The following is an 18,727-nucleotide window of genomic DNA, read 5'->3' on the forward strand; positions in this document are numbered from 1 at the left end:
CACAAACTCTCAACTCGCTTGTCACCCACAGTGCTTGCTTTGTTCTGGAAATCACCTCTGCCTTAACGGCTTGTGCTTTTATGACAACAAAAGTTGTTACTAAGTGTTAGTCCAGACTGGGCCCTGGGGTCTGTCTTGGGAGGGTGTACGTATCTGCGTGGTCCTGTGTGTGGGACTGGTGTAAAAACCAAATCTCCTTCTCTGCATTAGAGGCTTATGTCCCTCCTCAACTCTTCTATAATGGGAAGGTGGATTATTTTGACCTTCAGCGACTTGGAGGCCTCCTGTCTCATCTTAAGAAGACTCTGAAAGGTAAGTGCTCTCATTTCCCATACTTGCATTCAGGTCCTGGCTGGAGTTCACCCAAGAGACATCCCAGGGAGGGAGCTGTGGGTAATGAATTGTGATTAAATTCAAGGAAGGGAAACTTGAATCTTAATGAGATGCACATTACGCTGAAGAAGACATCATCCCTCTTGGGTAGAGCGTCCTTTAAATTAGTTTACTGTTCACATCCCTGAATGGGGCTTGTGGCTGGTGGAGGGAAGGGGTTGGTCTGGGAATACCCTCTGGTGTGGTGCTGTTGCTGCACCACAGCCGAGGGCTGGGAGCTGTCAAGCGCCGACCATCATCCTGGCTCTGCTGGGTGTGAAGGATGGCCAGGATTTACTTGCTGTACCACTCTGGGTGAGCAGTAGCAGCCCTGTGTACCTACTGCAGCTGTGTGTTTGTGTGCAGCATGCTACCCTGGCAGTAGACTTTCAAAACCTCCCTTTTGGAAGAGTTAGAAAGCCCTTGCTGTTCGGTCAGACTCGTTTTGTCTCTGGTTTCTGGCTAACGCGGCACTTGCCTGTGGCTCAGATCTCTTCTCCTTCCCCAGCGTGTTTGCAAGATGAAGACCATTTTCCCTGTCTCAAGTTGGTCCCTGGCTGTTTGCAATTAGATTATTTAACTTGAGAACCATGTAACCTCCTCTGGTCTCTTACCAAGGTTTTCCTGGCAGGCTTTAAAGACAGGGTGATGGCCTAGAGGACACATTGTTCGGGTTTTGTCGAGCATAGCCATCAGCACAGCCTTCCCCTAGGCTGAGAATGGCTTCTGGTCTGAGTCTTGGTCCTTGGGACTTGAAGCCATATCACAGGACAGCATTGAAGAGCTGGATGCTTTAAGATGGTCTTAGGCCCTGAGTTTCGTTCCCTACGCTAGTCGGGTTTGGCCCTGGTGGTTGTCTCCCAGTTCCTCAGTTGTTCTATTTGTTGCTGGTAGGAACAGGAATAGAAATGGGTCCTGGGTGAGCAGCACCCATTGCTGCTTGGTCTCTGCTGTGTTAGCAACAGCAGACCTATTCCACGTAAGGAAGCTGGGGGGAAGGTGAGGTTGCTCTGATGCAGCATCCAGCTTCCCTGGCTGCTTCTCCACTGCCGAGAAGCAGGAAAGAGGCTGAGCTTGGGGCTGCCTCACAGGGAGCGAAGGGCGACTCCTGCGTTCACAGCCGCTTCGGTGTGCTCTGTGCAGATGACCTGGCTGTGAAAGCCAATGTCCTGATCGACCCTTCGGAGCTGCAGGCAGTGACTATGGACGATCTCGATGAAGATGAGGAATCGGCAACATCAGCAGCACAGGTGAGCTGTGTGCTGTTATTCCCCTGCGGTGCCCTGGTCCAGGGCAGCCAGCCCAGCCTCTGGCTAGAAAAGCCTTGCTTTAGAGGAAGGCAGTGTCTGGGCCAGGACTGTAACCAGCCAGATGAACAGCTCCACTTGCATGAGGGTCACTGGAAATCAGCAAGGCCTGGATGCTCCAAGTTTGAGCAGCAAAATTTTCTTTGCTCTGCTTTCTGACTACCCACCAATCTGAATATGCCCCCTCTCCTCCACAGCAGCTTTTGGCGCCTGCATTTGAAAGGGTGCAAGGCAACTGCAGACAGAGCAGCTTCTTGGTCCAGCCATGATAGGAGGTGTGTCTGCTCACCTTCCAGTGGCCACAGTGCATCTATGCCAACATCCTTGCAGGGGCAAGGGAGGAACAGCAGGCAGCCAAACAGCTAGAACTGTTTCTCCCTTAATTTCTTTTCAGTCTCAGCGTCCCTCTGCCGCCCTGGCCATCGGTGGAGCTCTCGCTCGACCTGGCTGGCTCAGCTCCCCCACCCTGGGCCGTGCCAACCGCTTCCTCAGCACGGCGGCCGTCAGCCTCATGAACCCACGCCGGCCTCTTGGTGCCCTGGAGAAGATCAAAGTACGCACGCTGAGTGTGGAGCAGCGGACAGAGGAGGACAGTGAGTACTTCTGCTGTGTGCTAGCGTGGCCCCAGTGGTCTCTGGGAGAATGGTGTCTTCCAGTACTCTCAAGAGGAAAGCAGTCTATTTACCACCAGCATTGCTCCTGCCAATTCTCAGGACATGCTGACACCCCCAAGCCCACAGTTAACCGCTGTGCCATCCTGAACATGACACTGGTGATGCTGTCACTCTCTGTTTGTACGAAGATGCTGCACTTGCCTTCCTGCAGGCATGGCAAGACTCCGCAGGGAGGTTGTTCAAGGGCAGCTGTAGCCATGCTTGCTCTGAACACAGACCAGCCGGAGGATGCCATGTGCAACAGCAGCACTGTTGCTGTTGGGGCAGGCCAGACTGCATGCTGAAGCATGTAGAGGGCTTGAGGAGGTGGGATGTGCATGGCCTGGGTCTGTCTGAACAGATCTGGCAGGTCAGCCCAGTGCAGCCAGTGCGGTGGGAATGGTGTGTTTGTGTATCTAGTGAGTCCCATGGGCTGGGGAGGAGCACTGGGTCACAGCGGCACAGCAGGGCTTTGGCATTAGGGAGGTGCAGATGCCAAAATGCCTTGCTGAGCACTTCTCTCCTGTCTTGGGGATGTGTTTGCAGTTGAAGGCAGCCATGGGAATGAGGGTCTCTTGGTGGGCAGACCCCCAGAGGAGCCAGACCAGCCCATCACAGAGAACTCCCTGCTGGAAGTCCTGGATGGGATAGTGATGATGTACAACCTCAGTGTCCACCAGCAGCTTGGCAAGGTGAGTGGCACGTGCTGTGCAGGAATTCATTTCCCCCACCTCCATGCTTCTACGCTGACTCTGTTTTCTGCTTCTTTAGTGATGGTGTATGCCCTTTCCTTCTCCTCCTAACCTCTTGGGGGATCTGCTTGCGTGCTTATGCATCTAGGGAAAAAAATACCCTCATTAATTGTTGGAATCTGCTTGTTTTTCAGATGGTTGGTGTATCCGATGATGTGAATGAATATGCCATGGCACTGAAAGACACAGAGGAGAAAATCAGCCGCTGCCCAAAGAGGGTAAGTGTCTCAGGACTCCCAGCTTCCTTCTCTGGTAAAGCCTCAGTATCTGTCAAAAAGGATGGAGCACAGTGGGTGATTTCCAGCCTTGGAGACCCCAGTATCTTGGATGGGGTAGTAACCTGTACCTGGCGATGACAGTCACAGGTCACACTGTGTCAGTCCATTGTACCACGGCCTCAAGGAACAGAGAGGCAACAACTGCTTCAGCTTCTCCCAGACAGACCGTGGCAGCTTGCAAACCTCCATGTGCTGCAGATACCTCAGAGCTGGTCTCCTGCGATGGGGACCCTCCAATGCTGGACTTGGGACACATCTGTCCTATTCCAGCTGCCAGAGATGGAGTGTATCTGATGATGCATTAAAGAAGTATCCTTGGTAGCAGCTGAACCTAGGCTGCTGCCCACACTGGACCAGCATCTGCATCAGGCCTTGTGGGCTGCAGCTGGGACTGACAAGTGCTCTTTATAGCACTGCTCCCCACTGCCTCTGCAGAAAGGCCGCTGACCCCTTTCCGTCCTGTCAACACTCCCTAGCTAGCCCCAAGGTGGTATTTGCTTTTGCATTGTTTGTCCATCTCTGAAAAAGGATGCTATAAATGGCAGTGCTGTCTGCCCTCACATCTCTGCACTCTTTTCAGAGGAGAGACATCCATGAGGAACTACTGAAGAGCCAAAAGGTCTTCTCCGAGAAGCTCAATCACCTGAGCCGACGTCTCGCCTGGATAAATGTCACCATTTATTCAAAGGTGGGCAGGAGCGTAATGCGAGCAGCTCAGAGGGGACCAAGCGAGTGTGCCTCTGTCTGTGCTGCTCGGCTCACATGTCACAAGTGTTGTTTTCCCTGGTGTTGAAGTGATGCTGAGGATCTGTGGGGCTTATTTGTCCCCTCTTGTGCACCAGAGACACCTTCCCAGGCCTGGAGCCCCTCCTGTCCCAGGCTGGGTCCCGTGGTGTTGGCGAGGACACAGCCCCGTCCAGTCCAGCCCGGTCTGTTCTGAGCTCTGTGTGCCGCTGTCAGCTTTCCCTGGGGGCGTCACACCTCTGCGCCACAGACAGAAGGGTGCTGATCACAGGGAGATTCTGTTCTCAGGGCATGTCTAGAGGATAGCAGCTGCTGTGAACCACTTCCCCGAGCTGTGCTGTGCGTCACAGGGGGGTCTCACTAACGCTGCTCTTCCTGAAATCTGCAGGATCCAAGCCTAGGTTTTTTTTTTTGTTCAAGTGTTCTCCCCTTCTTTGCTTGGTTCCCAAGTAGAGAGAGTGTTCTGCATTTAGTACTGCAGTGACTTGTTGCACAGGCTGTCCCTTCCTCCCTGCGTTCACCATTTTCCAGGATGAAGTCTCTGAGCTGTTTTCTTATGAGCGGAATGTGCTGTTGTGCTCCACAGATCTCTTCCTCTCTTCCCTTGCACATTGCTGTGCCCTGTCTGCCTTTGTAGCTTTTTTGTGCCGGGGAAGAAAACACGTTTCCCTGAACACTCAGTAGCAGCAGGGTCTCTGCCCATGTCCTGGGATGGAAGCAGGGAGCGTGAGAGTGGCAGTTCCTCTGAACATGTCTGGCAGAGCTGCAGCGGCAGAAGCAGCGGCAGATCCTGACTCACGCACTCTTTGCTTGCTCCCTCCTTCATTCCTGGAGCAGGGTTGCAAGGCACAGCGCTGCGCTGCAGAAGCTCTCCAGCTGCATTAGCCCAGCCCCTGCTTGCCAAAAAATAAACTGTTCCTCCCGGGCTGCTCTGGAAAGGCGGGGGGGCATTACCAGCGTGCACGGCAGGGATCACCGCAATGGCCCGTGCAGAAACTCCATCCATGTCTCTAGATGATCTACTGTCATATTAACTGCTGGTGCCTGCCTTCCGTCAGGAGTGCGGTGTCAGCTTTCTGGATGAATCAGCACCATCCTGGAGTGAAGGTTACAGCTCCGCTCCCACCTCGGTCTGTGTGGCCGGCAGGGAGAGCAGGTCACGGGCTGGCTCGGGCGCTGGAATGTGCCCCTGGAGCCCAGTGAGCGTGCTCTGGAGAGGAATGGGGCTGCACGGAGGAGCTTGTGCATGCTGCCTGTACCTTCAGGGCTCCATCCCACAGCCATCACCGGTCCCTGCTGTTTCCCTATGGGACATCCACGCAGCGGCCTCCTGCATCCCTGGGACCTGTGTGCCATTGAGGGACATGTCCGAATGAGCATTTTGGGCATTGCTGGTGCTGATGGAGAGGCAGGCTGGCTCTGTCTAGAGCTGAAGTCCTGCTCTGTGCTGAGATGTCAGAGCGCAGGAGATGCTGCTCCTTCCTTGGGAGAATTAATCGCTGGTTCGTTCCAGGCTGAGGGACTCAAGGTTAGACGAAAGGGAGCACTGCAGCTTAAAAACACTCTTAGCTTTAAAGTAGATAATCCCGCCTTCAAAACATCCCTGTGGGAAGACCATTTGAGGTTATTTTATTACAAGGCTGTATTTGTCCATCACGCTGTGGTAATCACATCTTTGTATCCCCTTGATGCGGGCTTTCTTCTAGCTTGGAAGTACCTGAGAGGCCATTCTGAGGTTATCGAGTCATAATAAAACCAAATGCAGCTTTCTTTACCTTAGTGTTGTCTGCACAATTGCTTTTTATCCTGAAAGCAAAGCTGAGCTGAGCTGTCAGTGTTGAGATAGATGTCTTTCGGTCAATTTAGTTGATTTACACTAGTTTAATTTAATTTACAGAACAAACTCATGTAAAGCTCCCACACAAGGTAGCGATGCACTTTAGAAAAGCTACTAAGCAAATGAAATCACTTATCTGCACCTCTGATATTAATTTTTTAATTAGATGTGTAATCCTCCTCCATCTATTTTTGTGCAAATTGCCATTGCTTTTGATATTTTTTGATATTTCTTGACATTGCAGGATATGAAATAATATTTCTTCTTTTTATGGCTTTGTTGGTGCTGATTTTTGTAACTTAAGTTATGTAGATGCCCATAAGTTTCCTGTTTTTAATTTAGGACCGCCTGAGTTTTGTTTAGAGAAGCCAGAGGCCGATGTTCCTCGGGACAGTGAATCTGGGTGAATGGCTGGCACAGAATCCCAAAGGCTGTGGCTGCCTGTTGCAAGGATCTGAGTTGCTCTGAGCTTTCAGCCTATTCTCATTCAACTCCCACAAAGACCAACTTTTTTTCCAGCGGATTTATGCTGGGTTTGCTACTGCCTGCCTTCTGTCAGCCAGTGTACTTGGAATAAACGCTAGCACGCCTTCTTTGTGATCGGGTCAGATATGCCCTACCAAGGAGTAGTTTTTGTGGGGTTTCAAGGCTCAGGGGGACAATTCTGCAGCTGATCTGGTGTCACATTGGTGATAGTTGTGCTCTGAGCTTGAGGTTGGTGTAGCAATCTCTGATTGTTCCTTCCACCTGACGCTTCTGTGGCTCTATGGAAAGATGGAATGGCGCAGATCTGGTTAGTGAACCCAGAGCAGTGGTCTGAGGAACATCTCAGACGTGGAGATGTTTCTGAGGTCTAACTGTGGTGCTGACGCTTCTGTTTCTCCAAAGAGAAGCTTTCAGACAAACCTGAACAGGGGTTGTTGTGTTGTCTCTGGCCAGGAGAAGATGCAGGATATATACTGGCTGCTGCGCGTGTGCATCCGCACCATCGAGCACGGAGACAGGACGGGCTCGCTTTTTGCTTTCATGCCAGAGTTCTACCTCAGTGTGGCTATGAACAGCTACAGCGCCCTCAAGAACTACTTCAGCCCTGTGAACAGCATGGAGGAACTGCCAGGTAAGGGGAGGGGGAGGCCTGGCTAATTCTGGCCTGATCAAGTCTAAAGCAAGCCACATCCGTACAGCGAAGTGGTGGGAGTTGGGCACCATCCCTTCTGTATCCTTTCCTGGTTGGGATGTGCTGCACCAATGCATTGTCTGCGTGCTGCGGGGCAGGTGCTGGGTGCTGTTCCTCCAGTGGGTCCCACTGGTGAGCCGTGGCCATTGCTGAGCTCAGGCAGGGAGCTGTGCCTTGCACAAAGCTGTCACAGAGTTGGCTGTAGGGAATGACAGCGATGGATTTTCTTTCCAAGAAGGCACTGGGAATGGGCTGGGATGCTGGAAGCTGTGATGGCCCCGCTAATGCGTGCCACTGCCTGCTGGTCTCTGGGGGAGGGGGAAATGTGCCGTGAGTGCAGGAATTGGTGTGCTTTCGAATCCCCCTGGGATTTGGATACATTCCTATGGAGGTGACTGCCCACTCGATGCCAAGATTCTGTGTTTAGGTGGATTCCCTCTGTGCACGTTCGGTGCTTTTCCTGACTAAGTGATCCCAGTGAGCTCTTAGCAAATTGTTCTGTGCTTTCCAGAGCCCCTGAAGGTAAGAAGAGCTTCTGTTTCCTCCACCAAGACATAGCTAAAGTGTTCATATCCATTAGGTGGGGGCTATGCCTGCTGTTCAGAGAGCAGCAGAATTGAGCAGTAGATTGGTTCAGGGCCTGCAGGCTGGACATGGCTTTTTTGTGTAGATCTAGGGTGTTGTGTTGCTCAGCCCCTTCTGCATTAGGCATCTTTCCCTTGTCGTCCGACTCAGTTGCATGGTTTTATCTTTCTCTGAGTGACTCCTTTAGGCTCTGCAGACTGTGGCAAGAGGCTCCGTTGGAGATGAACATGCTTTCCTGGCTCTCTGTTTTGACGACTAGACAAAACTGCAAAGACAGCTGTAGCAGGAAAAAAAACCTGTGCCACATCCACAGGAGTGCTGGGACCACAGGACCATCCATCAGGCTGCTGGCGTGACCCCTGCTCCCTCCTTCTCTTTGCAGGCTACGAGGAGACCCTGATGCGCCTCGCTGCCATCCTGGCCAAGCATTTTGCGGACTCAAGGATTGTGGGCACAGGTGAAGCTGCACTCCTCTGCTCTGGGGTGATAATGTTGCTGGTCTGCCAGTCCCACTGCTGGCGCCTCTGTTGGAATCTACCTGCTGAATCTGTTGAGTGCTTGATTTCTCCACGCACAAAGAGGGGCTGGGCACTGCCTTTGTCCAGTGTGTCCTGCTTATTCCAGGGTTAGATACATGACCTAGGACACCCTTTTGAGAGCAGGACTTAGTTCTCAACCACTTGCATGTCAAATCTGGGGTTACTTCTTAGCTGCCTGAGCGTAGGCATGCTCTTCCCATCAGCTGGCACAGAGACCCTCTGTAAGTGCAGGTCAGTCCCTCCTTGCTTCGGGTGCTCCCTGACCTGGCCCCTTCTCATTCCTCCAGACATCCGGGACTCCCTGATGCAGGCATTAGCCAGCTACGTCTGCTACCCCCACTCACTGCGTGCTGTGGAGAGGATCCCAGAAGAGCAGTAAGTGCTTCCCTGCTTGTTCCTGGGGAGCTGGGGCAGGGCTGGGGTGGTGGCAAGGCTGGATGGGGAGCAGGCAGGCTGCCAGGCACCGCTGAGGGTCCAGGAGCTGTTGCAGGGTGCTGGGGCTGGTTTGGGGAGCCTCCTGTCACCCTTATACCAGTGGCTTTGCTCTGTCCCAGCTCCACGGTCCTACCAGGGGTCCTATTTAATCCCCTGCCCCAACCCCTTTGTGGCTGACCTGTGTCTTTCATCGGGCAGGCGGATCTCCATGATGAAGAACCTCCTGGCTCCCTATGAGCAGCGACCTTGGGCACAGACCAACTGGATCCTTGTCAGGCTAAGTGAGCATCGTGCATCCTTGCCCCTCTCAACATCTGGAGCTGGTTGGACACTGAGCATTTCACTTTCCAGTAGCAGCAAAACCCAGCTGTTTTCCAACCTCTAAGATCTTTCCTTATCTCTTTTACCAGGGCTGTGGCTTCGGGTACAGATACACACGACTCCCACACCTGCTGAAAACCAAGCCTGAGGATGCCAGCCTTCCTAGCCTGCAGAGTGAGTGGGGCAGGGGGCTGGGGCTTGGGATTATGGCGGGTGGTGAGGGAGGACTGGCCGCCTCCCTAGCAGCTGTCTCTGCTGGGTGCCAGACCAGCTGGTGAGATGGCTGCTGAAGTAGGGAGTCCTGGCCAAATATCCAGGTCTGATCATTGCAGCCAGCGTTTTCTTTCCTGGACATCCCCAGTCTCTCTGCACTGGCTGGTGACTCTTTTGGATGCTGGCTGGTGGGTTAGATCCATCACGTGGAGGGGTTCTGCCCTTCAAAGGAGAGGTGAGAGACCCTCACCAGAGCTTTACCCCAAAAATACAAGCTTGGGAGAAGACTCTATGATGTCCACAGCGAGCAGCTGCTGTGGGGAGGAGCTGGCAAGTACGCCAAGCAGTGGTGACCCTGTGAGGGGCAGCGGGGGCCCGAGGAGGCAGGGCACTGGGCAAGTTTGCAAGCAGAGTGTCTTTTAATCAGGCATCTCCAAGCCCAGCAGAGCCTGTCCTGCCTTTGGCATGACAATTTGTTTCTCAGCACTGTTGCTAAACTGAGGGGTTCCTTGGCTCTGTGGCGGCTGAGAAGGATGTGGGGAGGAAAAGGTGCCGTTCTTGAGCTGAAGAACATGTCCCCAGCTTCACCCTGGCAGGGGCTGGGCCTGTCTAGATACATTCCTGACCCCCTCTGCTGTGGAAAAGGCTTTTTGCCAGCCCTTGCCCCTGGAGAGCTGCCCGGGGATGGGGGACAGAGCCTGACATGGGCCAGTGGCATGTGGAGGTGCACGCTGATCCCCGGCCGGCAGGGAGAGCTGCCTGGCTGTGTTTAACAGCACTCTCGTTCTCTTTCTCTCTCCTGCCTGTGGGTGCCCAGGAGATCTCTCTGTTGCTAGTTTCCAGAGTAAGTTTGTTGTGTGACCCTCTCTTGTCTGGTGAAGTAGCTTTAGAGAGCTCCCTCCTTCCCCTCCTCTGCCTAGAGACACCCTTCTTTGGGGGGCAGAGGGCTGCACACGATTATTGCATTTCCCAGTTACGTCCCTGGGAGATGCCAGTGGGACTGCTGCCCAGACAGCAGTCTTGGGGGCTGCATCGTGGACCCCCTCTTCCACCAGTTTTCTTGGGGTGACCCCAGGGGTTGGAGCCCTGCTGCCACCTCATCTGTGGAGGGCGATGGGATGCAGGAGAGACCTCGTGACTGTCCCCTGACCATCCTACCGCAGGAGCAAGCCCTCAAGTGGCTGCCACCATCCCATGGGGTGGCGACTGAGCTCCCCCCATCCTGGGGAGCCCTGGGGCAGGAGCAGAGTTCCTCAGCTTCCGAGGGCTCCCTCCAGCCATCCCCGAGTGGCTCCGGCCAGTCTGAGCCCAGAGCGGGCTGGGCTGGCTACTGGGGATGTGCTCCTGGGATTACTATTTTAAGGAGCAACCAAATCAATAATGAATGCTGATTTAATTGAAGAGGGACATGGGATTCAGAGGTGTCCTTGAGATGCTGCCCAGGGAAGGAGGAGGAGGTGACCCCCCCGCCTTCCCACTCATCAGTCTTCACCTAGTTGTAATCTGACCATTGGCAGGGACAAGGGGAAAAACTGCTGAGCTGAAGGAAATCCTTGTTTGTCTGGGTCTGCTTCTGCAGGCCAGGCTGAAGGGAGCTTGGGCAAACCCCTCGTCTCTGGTGCTCCAGCCTTGTCCTGCTTTGGGGACGCCTCCTGGGAGGACTCTGCCCAGGTGATGGAGCTATGCTGGCGTCTGCTCTGCCTCCAGTCTGGCTCCTGAGGGCAGGCGAGGGCTCTGTGCAGAGGCAGGGACAGTTCTGGCGGGTGGCTGCTGTTGTTTTGCTCTCATGGTGGCTGGTAGGCGAGGCCGGGTGCTGTTGGGACACGCACACAGTGAGCAGCAGTGGTGGCCCCGTGCCAGGCCCAGCCTGCACCGAGCTGCAGGGTGGCTTCAGGGTGCAGCACGGGGCTCCTCTGCCCCAGGCCTCCTGCCCGTGCATCGTCAGGCAGCGCAGGGTGGGTGGATGGGACCATGAGATCATCCAGATGGGCTGTTGTGCAACGTGGGCCAGAGAATTCACCCGCCTCCCCTTCCCAAGCCCAGCAAGTTGCCTAAGCTAAAGGGGGCTGTCAGGAAGAAATCCTGTCTCGATCTGACAACGCCAAAAGTATCAGCTGGTCACAGTTGAACTGTCCAAGCTCTTCTGATGGTGCTTCCTCACCCTCAGAAATAAATCCATCACCTTTTCCTGATGGGAATGTACCCATCTCATCTTCTGTCTGCCACTGCTGCTGCTCTGCCTTTCTCTGCCAGGTTGAACTCTGTGCATTACAACATTTTATTCTTCAAATGTGCTTGTGTACCAGGGTAAACTCACTTCTTGGTCCTTTTTAATAGTGAAAAGAAAGTGCAGCCACTGAGTCTTAGTCAGGAAGGGGTTCTGCTTTTCTGTGAGCATCAGCGTTCACCCTTCCCGTGGTTTTCGCAGCCCCAGAGGTGCCAGTGTCATGCTGGCTAGAACACCTCCCCGATCTGCCGATCACGGAGCCAAAACTCGCATTAGCCTGTTTGCCAGCACTTTGCTTTGGAGGCATGCGCGAGTCCCAGGCACGCGCTGGGGTGTCCTGATGCCTTGCACCCAACCTTATTGACACCTCATCTCGTAAACACTGCTTACTTTCCTTCTGCCTCCCACTGCAACATTCCCTTTTGTCCTCTCTACATACATCTTTGACCAGGCGCAGTTTACCGGTGACGTGGATGGCTGCACCTCCAGCTTGCCTTTTTCACTGCTATCCCATCAGTTGACAGCCCCTGAGCAGCAGCTGTGTCACATCAACATCCAAATCCTTTCAAAAGCTCAGATTAGCATTGGGGGGAACTGCCTTGCCTCTGAATCTGGCCCATTTGGGGCTTTCCTCCTCTGTGCTCCCAGCTCTGCTGTAAATGCTGCAGCATCCAAAGCCCCTCTTGGGCTGTTGGCCAAGAAGTCTCACAAGCAGCCCTGTTATAAATCTCCCTGAGCTATTAGCAAACTCTAAAGTACATAATTATCTTCCTGTAATGAAAGTACATGACCCTACTTCTTTACAGTTAACTAGCAGGAGCACTTATTGAAGGCTTCCACTTTGTTTGCTTTATTAATTTTTAACTCTGTCTATTAATGGGCCTCTGCAGTTAGACTTTCTCCCATAACTGCTTTTTTTTAATAACACTGTTAGAGTTTTTTTCCTATAGCTGAAGAAACTTTTTGTGTAGCCAGTTGAGTTGTGGATGTTGCTTTTATGTCTTCTCCATCTATTACCCCTTTTCTCCTTGCTTTCATCCCCTGCTGCCCGTGTTGGATTATGTTCACTTTGCCTTTTCCATTTTAACTTATGTCTTTGCTTCATCCTGGGCTCAGTGAACCTTTTAACCCAAGTGTTTGCTATAACACTGGGTCCTTCTGGCTGCCTAATAGTCTTCTTAAAGAACTCTGTGGTTTCGTTCACTATTTTCCCCCCACCTAGATTTTTTTTTCTCCCTTCTGACTATTTTGCTTATATTTTTGTGGATAAGTTTCTGTTGTGGAAGCATCAGATATATCTATAACCACTTGGGGCCACGCTCTGTTGCCCACATTAAATGTATTGAGGTCATAATTTCTGGCCTCAGAAAACCACCAATTTCTGTTCCGATGACTGATCTTTATCTGTCATAATGAAGGCAAAGCCAAGATTGAGTGGCTTTTGTATTAAGGAGTTACAAGTTTTAGGAACACTAATGACACACTGTTGCCAAGATCAAGAAGGTAACCACATCAGTGGGGATCCCCAGGCGGCCTATAAAGTGATGTCCCTGTCTGAAACGGGACATGTGGGGGCTGTGTCGTCACCCAGGGTGGCAGTGGGGACTGAGAGGTGAGGGAGGTGGGTGGAAATGCTTCAGCAAAGATGAACTTCCTGCAAATTAAGATGAACGCAGCACCAGGGCTAGGTTTCTACATACCACTAGTGATTGCCCCATGGAGAACCTGATCTGAGAACTCGTGCAAGGGACAAAGCTGCTCTTGCTGTAACCCGGGGTTGGTTCCTGATGTTGCTTTCAAAGAGTAGCAGTGATTGCAGCATCTTTAGATTCCTCTTGGGAGCAACAAAAGCCAAGGAAATCCACTGTTTCCTGGTGTTTGGTTAAAACCTTAAAAACAACTACGTAACTGTGGAGAACTTTGACAAGAGGCACCACTTCTTAATGGTTTTATAGGCTGGCAGAATCTTTGACAGCAGCAGGGAAAGCATTTCAGAACCTAGAATTGGAGATCTGGAGCAAATTCACACCACTTATTGGAAAAAGACCATGATGAAATAGTCATTGGCTAAAAGTCAGAATAAAGCACGTTATTACAAGCATAAAAGCATCCTTCAAAAAGCCAAAGCTGCCTTCAAATGAGATAGGCTTTGGCTGGGTGATTCGTGTTGAGATCTGTCCTGACTTGAAACGTTGGTGAAAGAGGCTTTGGCCACAGACCAAGAGGACAACCCACAGAGCTCGCCCCCAGGGAGTGGTGATCCCTGCCTAGAACTGCTTCGGTACTTGAAGGCTGGAAGGGGGCTAATGTGTCAGCAGTTTTAATAAAAAGCACTTTTTCCACATCGAGGGGAGGCTGAGGAAAAGAAGACACAAAAAACTTAACCCTACGAAAGGACCTTCTAATTCTGAATGACTGGGGAGAATACCAGTATTGCCAGATGTAGAGTGGTAAAAGGAAAACGTGATTAAAACTCGCTGGGCTGCGAGCTGAGACACGATTGCAAGGTGGGTTCCCTGGGACCTGTCTGTATGCACACTCCTGAGAAAAGAGCCACAGTACTTAAGGTGTGACCTCCCCAGGGCTGAGCAGAGGGGTGGCACCTTCCCTTGATCTGCTGGGCACGTCCTCCTGCCATCACCCACCTCTTGGTTGTAGCAGAAGCCCTCCCCGTGCCCTGTTCAGGCTGGTATCCTGCACAACCCCTTTACAGGATGGTGCCCAGGCTGTTGTTTCCCAGCCAGGGCTAACAGCTGGGGTCGTTCTTCCCCATATGCAAAATTTTCTCCTTCTTGTTGAATATGATCAGGTTTTTTTGTCCCAGTCCTCAAGTTTCTCAGGGTGGCTCTAGCACATGGGACAAAGCCCCGTGTTTAGTGTTGTCTGCAGACATGGTAAGGACGTGCTGTGCCCCATCGTGCGTTGCTGGCAGAGGAGACACCAGGGTGGGCTCTGGTGTTGACTCCTGGGCTTCTCCACTCGCGCCTTGCGACCAGCAAGTTCCTGAGCATCTTGAACTGTAATTCTTCCAAAAGGGTTGTCCTGGAACTGTCATCCTGTTGTAATCTGTTGGAAAATACCAGCTTGATGTCCAGTCAAAGGAAGAAATTACCCAACAGCAGTTATGGGGAAAGGAGAGCAGAACAAAACCAAACCACATTATGCCTTGGTGCAAACCTGCCACGTGCTTGTGGTTTGGATGCTGTGGGCACTTCTGATTCCACTGCTCCAAAGAAAATGTGGCAGAACCGGCAAGGCTCGGGCAGGGATGGTGAAGGGGAAAAAGATGTGACAGTTTCTGTATGGGAAGCTGGACAGGCTGGAGCTGTTCCCGTTCCAAACACTGTCAGAGGTCTGAAATTGTGGCGAGCTGGGGGCAGTGACTGGAGAGCAGCGGCTCTCTGTGTCTCCCACCAGAAGGAGGGGGCTACAAAGAATAAATACCATCAAATAAAGTGAGTTGGAGCCAAGCCCAAATCCAAATTCTTCCCGCTGCAAACCATTGAGCTGTGAAATGTTTTTCTAGGACACGTTCAATGCTGAAGGCTTGCACAGTTTCAGGGGGACACTGGGCAAGGAGTCCGCGGAGGATCACTGAATACAGCAGAAGGACATCTGGCTGGGGCCGTCCCCGAGCCACGTGTCACTAAGGGCTGGGAAAGTACTTGCGAGTGGGAGTAGGACATCAAAGACATTTGTCATGATGAAATCCCTCCAAAGATGTGCTCTTAGGCAAGATCAAAGCCAGGACTCTGGCCTGCCTGGAGTGGTTGTGCACTGTATGGGTATTTACAGAATAATTTATCCCCTTCCCATTCGAGCTGATGGTCTCCTGCCACCCGTCTCTGGCTTTGCTAATCCCAGCTAGTGATCTGCCAGTAGTTACGCCTTGCTTCTCGATCCCTAGAGATGTGATGGAGGTCACCCCCTGTTTCCTTTGCCCACGCTGCCCTTTCGAGCCGGCTGCCCCCCCAGGGACCTGCGGTCACAGTACAGCACGTTCCTGTGGGCACCGCAGTGCTGGTGCTGCCCGAGCTTCCACCCGCTCTTACTTACAGCTTCTAGTAGAGGGAAAAGTAGTTGATTTTTTTTTTCTTATACTTGGTAAATGTGTTCAAGTTTCTTTCTCCAAACCTTGAATTTTGGTCTGTGGTTTGAACTCTGGTACCCTTCCCAGGGAGAAGCATCCATCCCATTTGCGCCTGCCTCCTTTCCCTGCCTGCCCCTGGGGACCAGTGCCCCACATAGCCCCAACTCTGTGTTTCCCTGCTGCTGGGTCTGACCCCCTCTATGCTCGTGACAGTGCAGAAGCCCAGAGACGAGATGCCAGGTACCGCGGAGATGTGTCTGTGCTGGGGGGGAGCATGGGCAGCCCTTCCTGCCCGAGCCTGCCATGGGCAGAGCCCAGCCCCACGCAGAAGCTTCTCAGGAGTGGGATTAGCCAGGTACCATCCTCCTGGGACACGGGCAGGCAGGCGCGGCCACGTGCCGGCTGGCTGCGGCCAGCTACTGCCATGCTGCTATCGGGAGTGATTAATGCCGAGCTGACAGTGGGCAGAGGCGAGCGGGAAGGATGTGGAGCTGCAGGGCATGCTCCTGTGCACGTGGGCTGCAGCCAGCATGCCGGGCTCTTTCCTGGTTAATTCGGACTGGCATTGCAAAAATGTTCTGGGAGGCTCGACAGGCAGGACCTCTGCTTATAACTGTCCTCTCCCCCAAGTCTGCAGCCACTCTGGGAGCGGGCCACTGACACTGTCACTGTCTGGTTTCAGAGCCGTGTCCCTCCACCCTGCTGCAGCGGCACATGGCAGACCTGCTCCGCGGCGACCGCGACCTGGCCCCCAGCTTCCTCAACAGCGTCCTCAACCAGCTGAACTGGGCTTTCTCTGAGTTCATCGGCATGATTCAGGAGGTGAGTGTGCTGCATGGGGCTGCGGGATCCAACACTCGATGGGTGCCTGTGTCCAACCTGCAGCGAGGTTCCAGACATGACTCAGGGCTGGGAGAGCAGCGATTCCTTGGCACTTATGGGAGCTGAGCTGGGCTGGGCGTCACAGCCCTCCTTTTGGGATGGAGCACCTTATGAAGCTGTCTCTGTTGCCTGGCAGATCCAGCAGGCAGCAGAGCGCTTGGAGAGGAACTTTGTGGACAGCCGCCAGCTGAAGGGGTGTGCAACCTGCTTTGACCTGTCGGTGAGCTTGCTCAGGGTGCTGGAAATGACCGTCACGCTGGCGCCAGAGATCTTTCTCGACTGGAATCGCCCATCATCGGAGCTGCTGCTGCGGAGGCTCGCCCAGGTATCGTCCTTTCATGAGGTGTGAAGTGTCCTCTGAAGGGACGTGGGGGTCCTCTGCCCTCTCTCTAGATGTGCTGGGAAGTGGGGGCTCCTCCTGCAAACACTGGAGTACTTAAAGCTGCTATGGCAAACCCAGCAGCTGCAGAACAAGTTCTGCTCCCCAAAATCACTACATGGCAACTGCTCCCTTCCTTTGCAACTAGCCTGGCTGCAGCTGGTTTCTACCTCTGCCAGGAGGGAGGATGACAGCCCCTTATATCTTCCTTCAGAGGGACTGTGGCCACGTTCTTCCACCCAGTAAATGCTGAATGCTCCTGTGAGAAGCAGTGCCATGAAATCCGGAGAGGAGGTGGTACACCTTAGCAAGAACTGTAGAGAGTATAGCTGGCTTCACGGGGAACATGCCTCAGTGTTTGGGCAGGCAGCTTGCTCCTTTGCCCCTCAGTCCTAGACTAGGGTACCAAACCTCTCCACTTCCCTGCCAGAGTGACTGGGACAGCCCCGTTCCAGCCCACAACAGCCCTGAGACTCTGATAAATTAGTTTCTATTCTAAAGCATGAGCAACCCTGGAAAGCCCTGAGGACATGCGGCTGCTCTTGTGTGAGCCAGCCTGGGGGAGAACAGTCGTATAATACCTCACCTATACCCCCAGGGCTGGGTTGCTCCACAGGCTGATGCTCAGGGCTCGGAGCAGATGAGACAAAGCAAGACACAGCGGGGTCTAGCACAGCAATCTTGAAGGAGGTGCTCAGCCTGGGATCCTGGGATTTTCCCTGTGTGAGGAGGAAGGCAAGGGGCCCTCAGCGAGTGGTTTGGGAAAGCTGGGGAATAGCCAGAGGAGTGCAAGGTGCTGCAGCATCCCCCCTGGGTCCTGGTGCTGCCAACAAAGCTGTACTGCTGTATGCGCAGAGGGGTGCATAGTTCTGCTCTTCATGCGTGAGGGTGACAAGAGGGATGTTGTGTCTGAGAGCTGGTGCACAGCTTGCACCGGTTGTGTCAAGCCTGGGGCAGTCCTCACTCATCCCACTGGGGGTTTGGATGGGAGCTAATGGTGGCTAATTAAGTGTCTTTACAGGTGTTTCCTTCTGTGCTGGTTTTAGGCAGAAATCCCTGCCTGCAGTGATGCTCTGTCAAGCAGGGAAGTGAATTGCCTGTGCTGCAGGGAGGGTAGGTCCGTTCTGCTGCCAGCTCCAGGCAGGACCTGGGCTGTGCTGCACTGCTGATGCTGCTTGTGCCCAGCAGCAGCTGCTGGCTCGCTCTTCATGGGCCGGGGCTGTCCCAGGGACTGTAGCTGCTGCTTGCCAAGGGCTTTTAGCCACAGCTTGGCAGCTGTAGGTGGGATTCCAATTTAGGTGGAAGATGCTGAGATTCAGGTGTCTTGACCTCAGACCGGCTCTTCCCTGGGAAGTCTGGGTCTGGTACAATGCCTGTGGTGTGGTGCCACCTCCCTGTGTGCCAGGGCCAAGCTGGGGCTGCGCTGCCAGCCTCCCTGTGTGCATCCACCAGCTCCCAGGCACCGCACCTGGGCTATAAGGACATGCTGCCCCAACGCACACCCTTTGGGTGCTGCTCACAGGAAGGGCCATGCAGAAAATACAAACCTTCTCTGCTTTTCCCTTCACAGCTCTTGAACCAGGTGCTGACCCGTGTGACAGCCGAAAGGAACTTGTTTGACAGAGTGGTCAACCTCCGGCTGCCAGGTGAGTCCCGGCGCTGGCTCTGTCCCTCGTCGTTGAAGCCATGCTGGAGGCATGCCCTGGGGAACCGGGGGGTGGCTTGTACTGGAGGGGGTGCAGAGGTGTGGGGGATCAGACCACATCCCTGGCTGGGGAGCCAGTCTGGTGCCACCGAGTGCCAGAGAAGTTCTGTCTCCAGAAGACACGTAAATCCTCCAGCAGACCTGAGCTTTGATGCTGTTCTTAGGCCCTTAGCCTCTGTCTGCCCAGCAGCTCCAGCTCCCTCCAGGGTCTCTGTGTTCACAAGGCAGCCG

At 53.4% G+C, this 18,727-nt stretch overlaps 1 protein-coding gene across 1 annotated transcript in view; it reads left to right on the plus strand.

The window, feature by feature from the left end:
• Positions 1 to 210: 210 nt before the first annotated feature.
• The window catches only part of LOC104467184 (E3 ubiquitin-protein ligase RNF123-like), a gene marked incomplete at its 5' end in the record, with an annotated part of 19,555 nt that continues 1,038 nt past the window's right edge, over positions 211 to 18,727 (plus strand). The window contains 14 exons of the mRNA XM_010080865.1: positions 211 to 312; positions 1,516 to 1,622; positions 2,074 to 2,272; positions 2,879 to 3,024; positions 3,219 to 3,302; positions 3,943 to 4,050; positions 6,883 to 7,060; positions 8,088 to 8,162; positions 8,532 to 8,619; positions 8,878 to 8,971; positions 9,090 to 9,174; positions 16,213 to 16,352; positions 16,549 to 16,737; positions 18,362 to 18,437. Of these exons, the coding sequence (XP_010079167.1) occupies positions 211 to 312; positions 1,516 to 1,622; positions 2,074 to 2,272; positions 2,879 to 3,024; positions 3,219 to 3,302; positions 3,943 to 4,050; positions 6,883 to 7,060; positions 8,088 to 8,162; positions 8,532 to 8,619; positions 8,878 to 8,971; positions 9,090 to 9,174; positions 16,213 to 16,352; positions 16,549 to 16,737; positions 18,362 to 18,437 (1,671 nt within the window). The remainder of the gene's footprint in view (positions 313 to 1,515; positions 1,623 to 2,073; positions 2,273 to 2,878; positions 3,025 to 3,218; positions 3,303 to 3,942; positions 4,051 to 6,882; positions 7,061 to 8,087; positions 8,163 to 8,531; positions 8,620 to 8,877; positions 8,972 to 9,089; positions 9,175 to 16,212; positions 16,353 to 16,548; positions 16,738 to 18,361; positions 18,438 to 18,727) is intronic.

This window comes from Pterocles gutturalis, unplaced genomic scaffold (assembly GCF_000699245.1).
Source record: "Pterocles gutturalis isolate BGI_N339 unplaced genomic scaffold, ASM69924v1 scaffold43684, whole genome shotgun sequence".
Lineage (NCBI taxonomy): Eukaryota > Metazoa > Chordata > Aves > Pterocliformes > Pteroclidae > Pterocles > Pterocles gutturalis.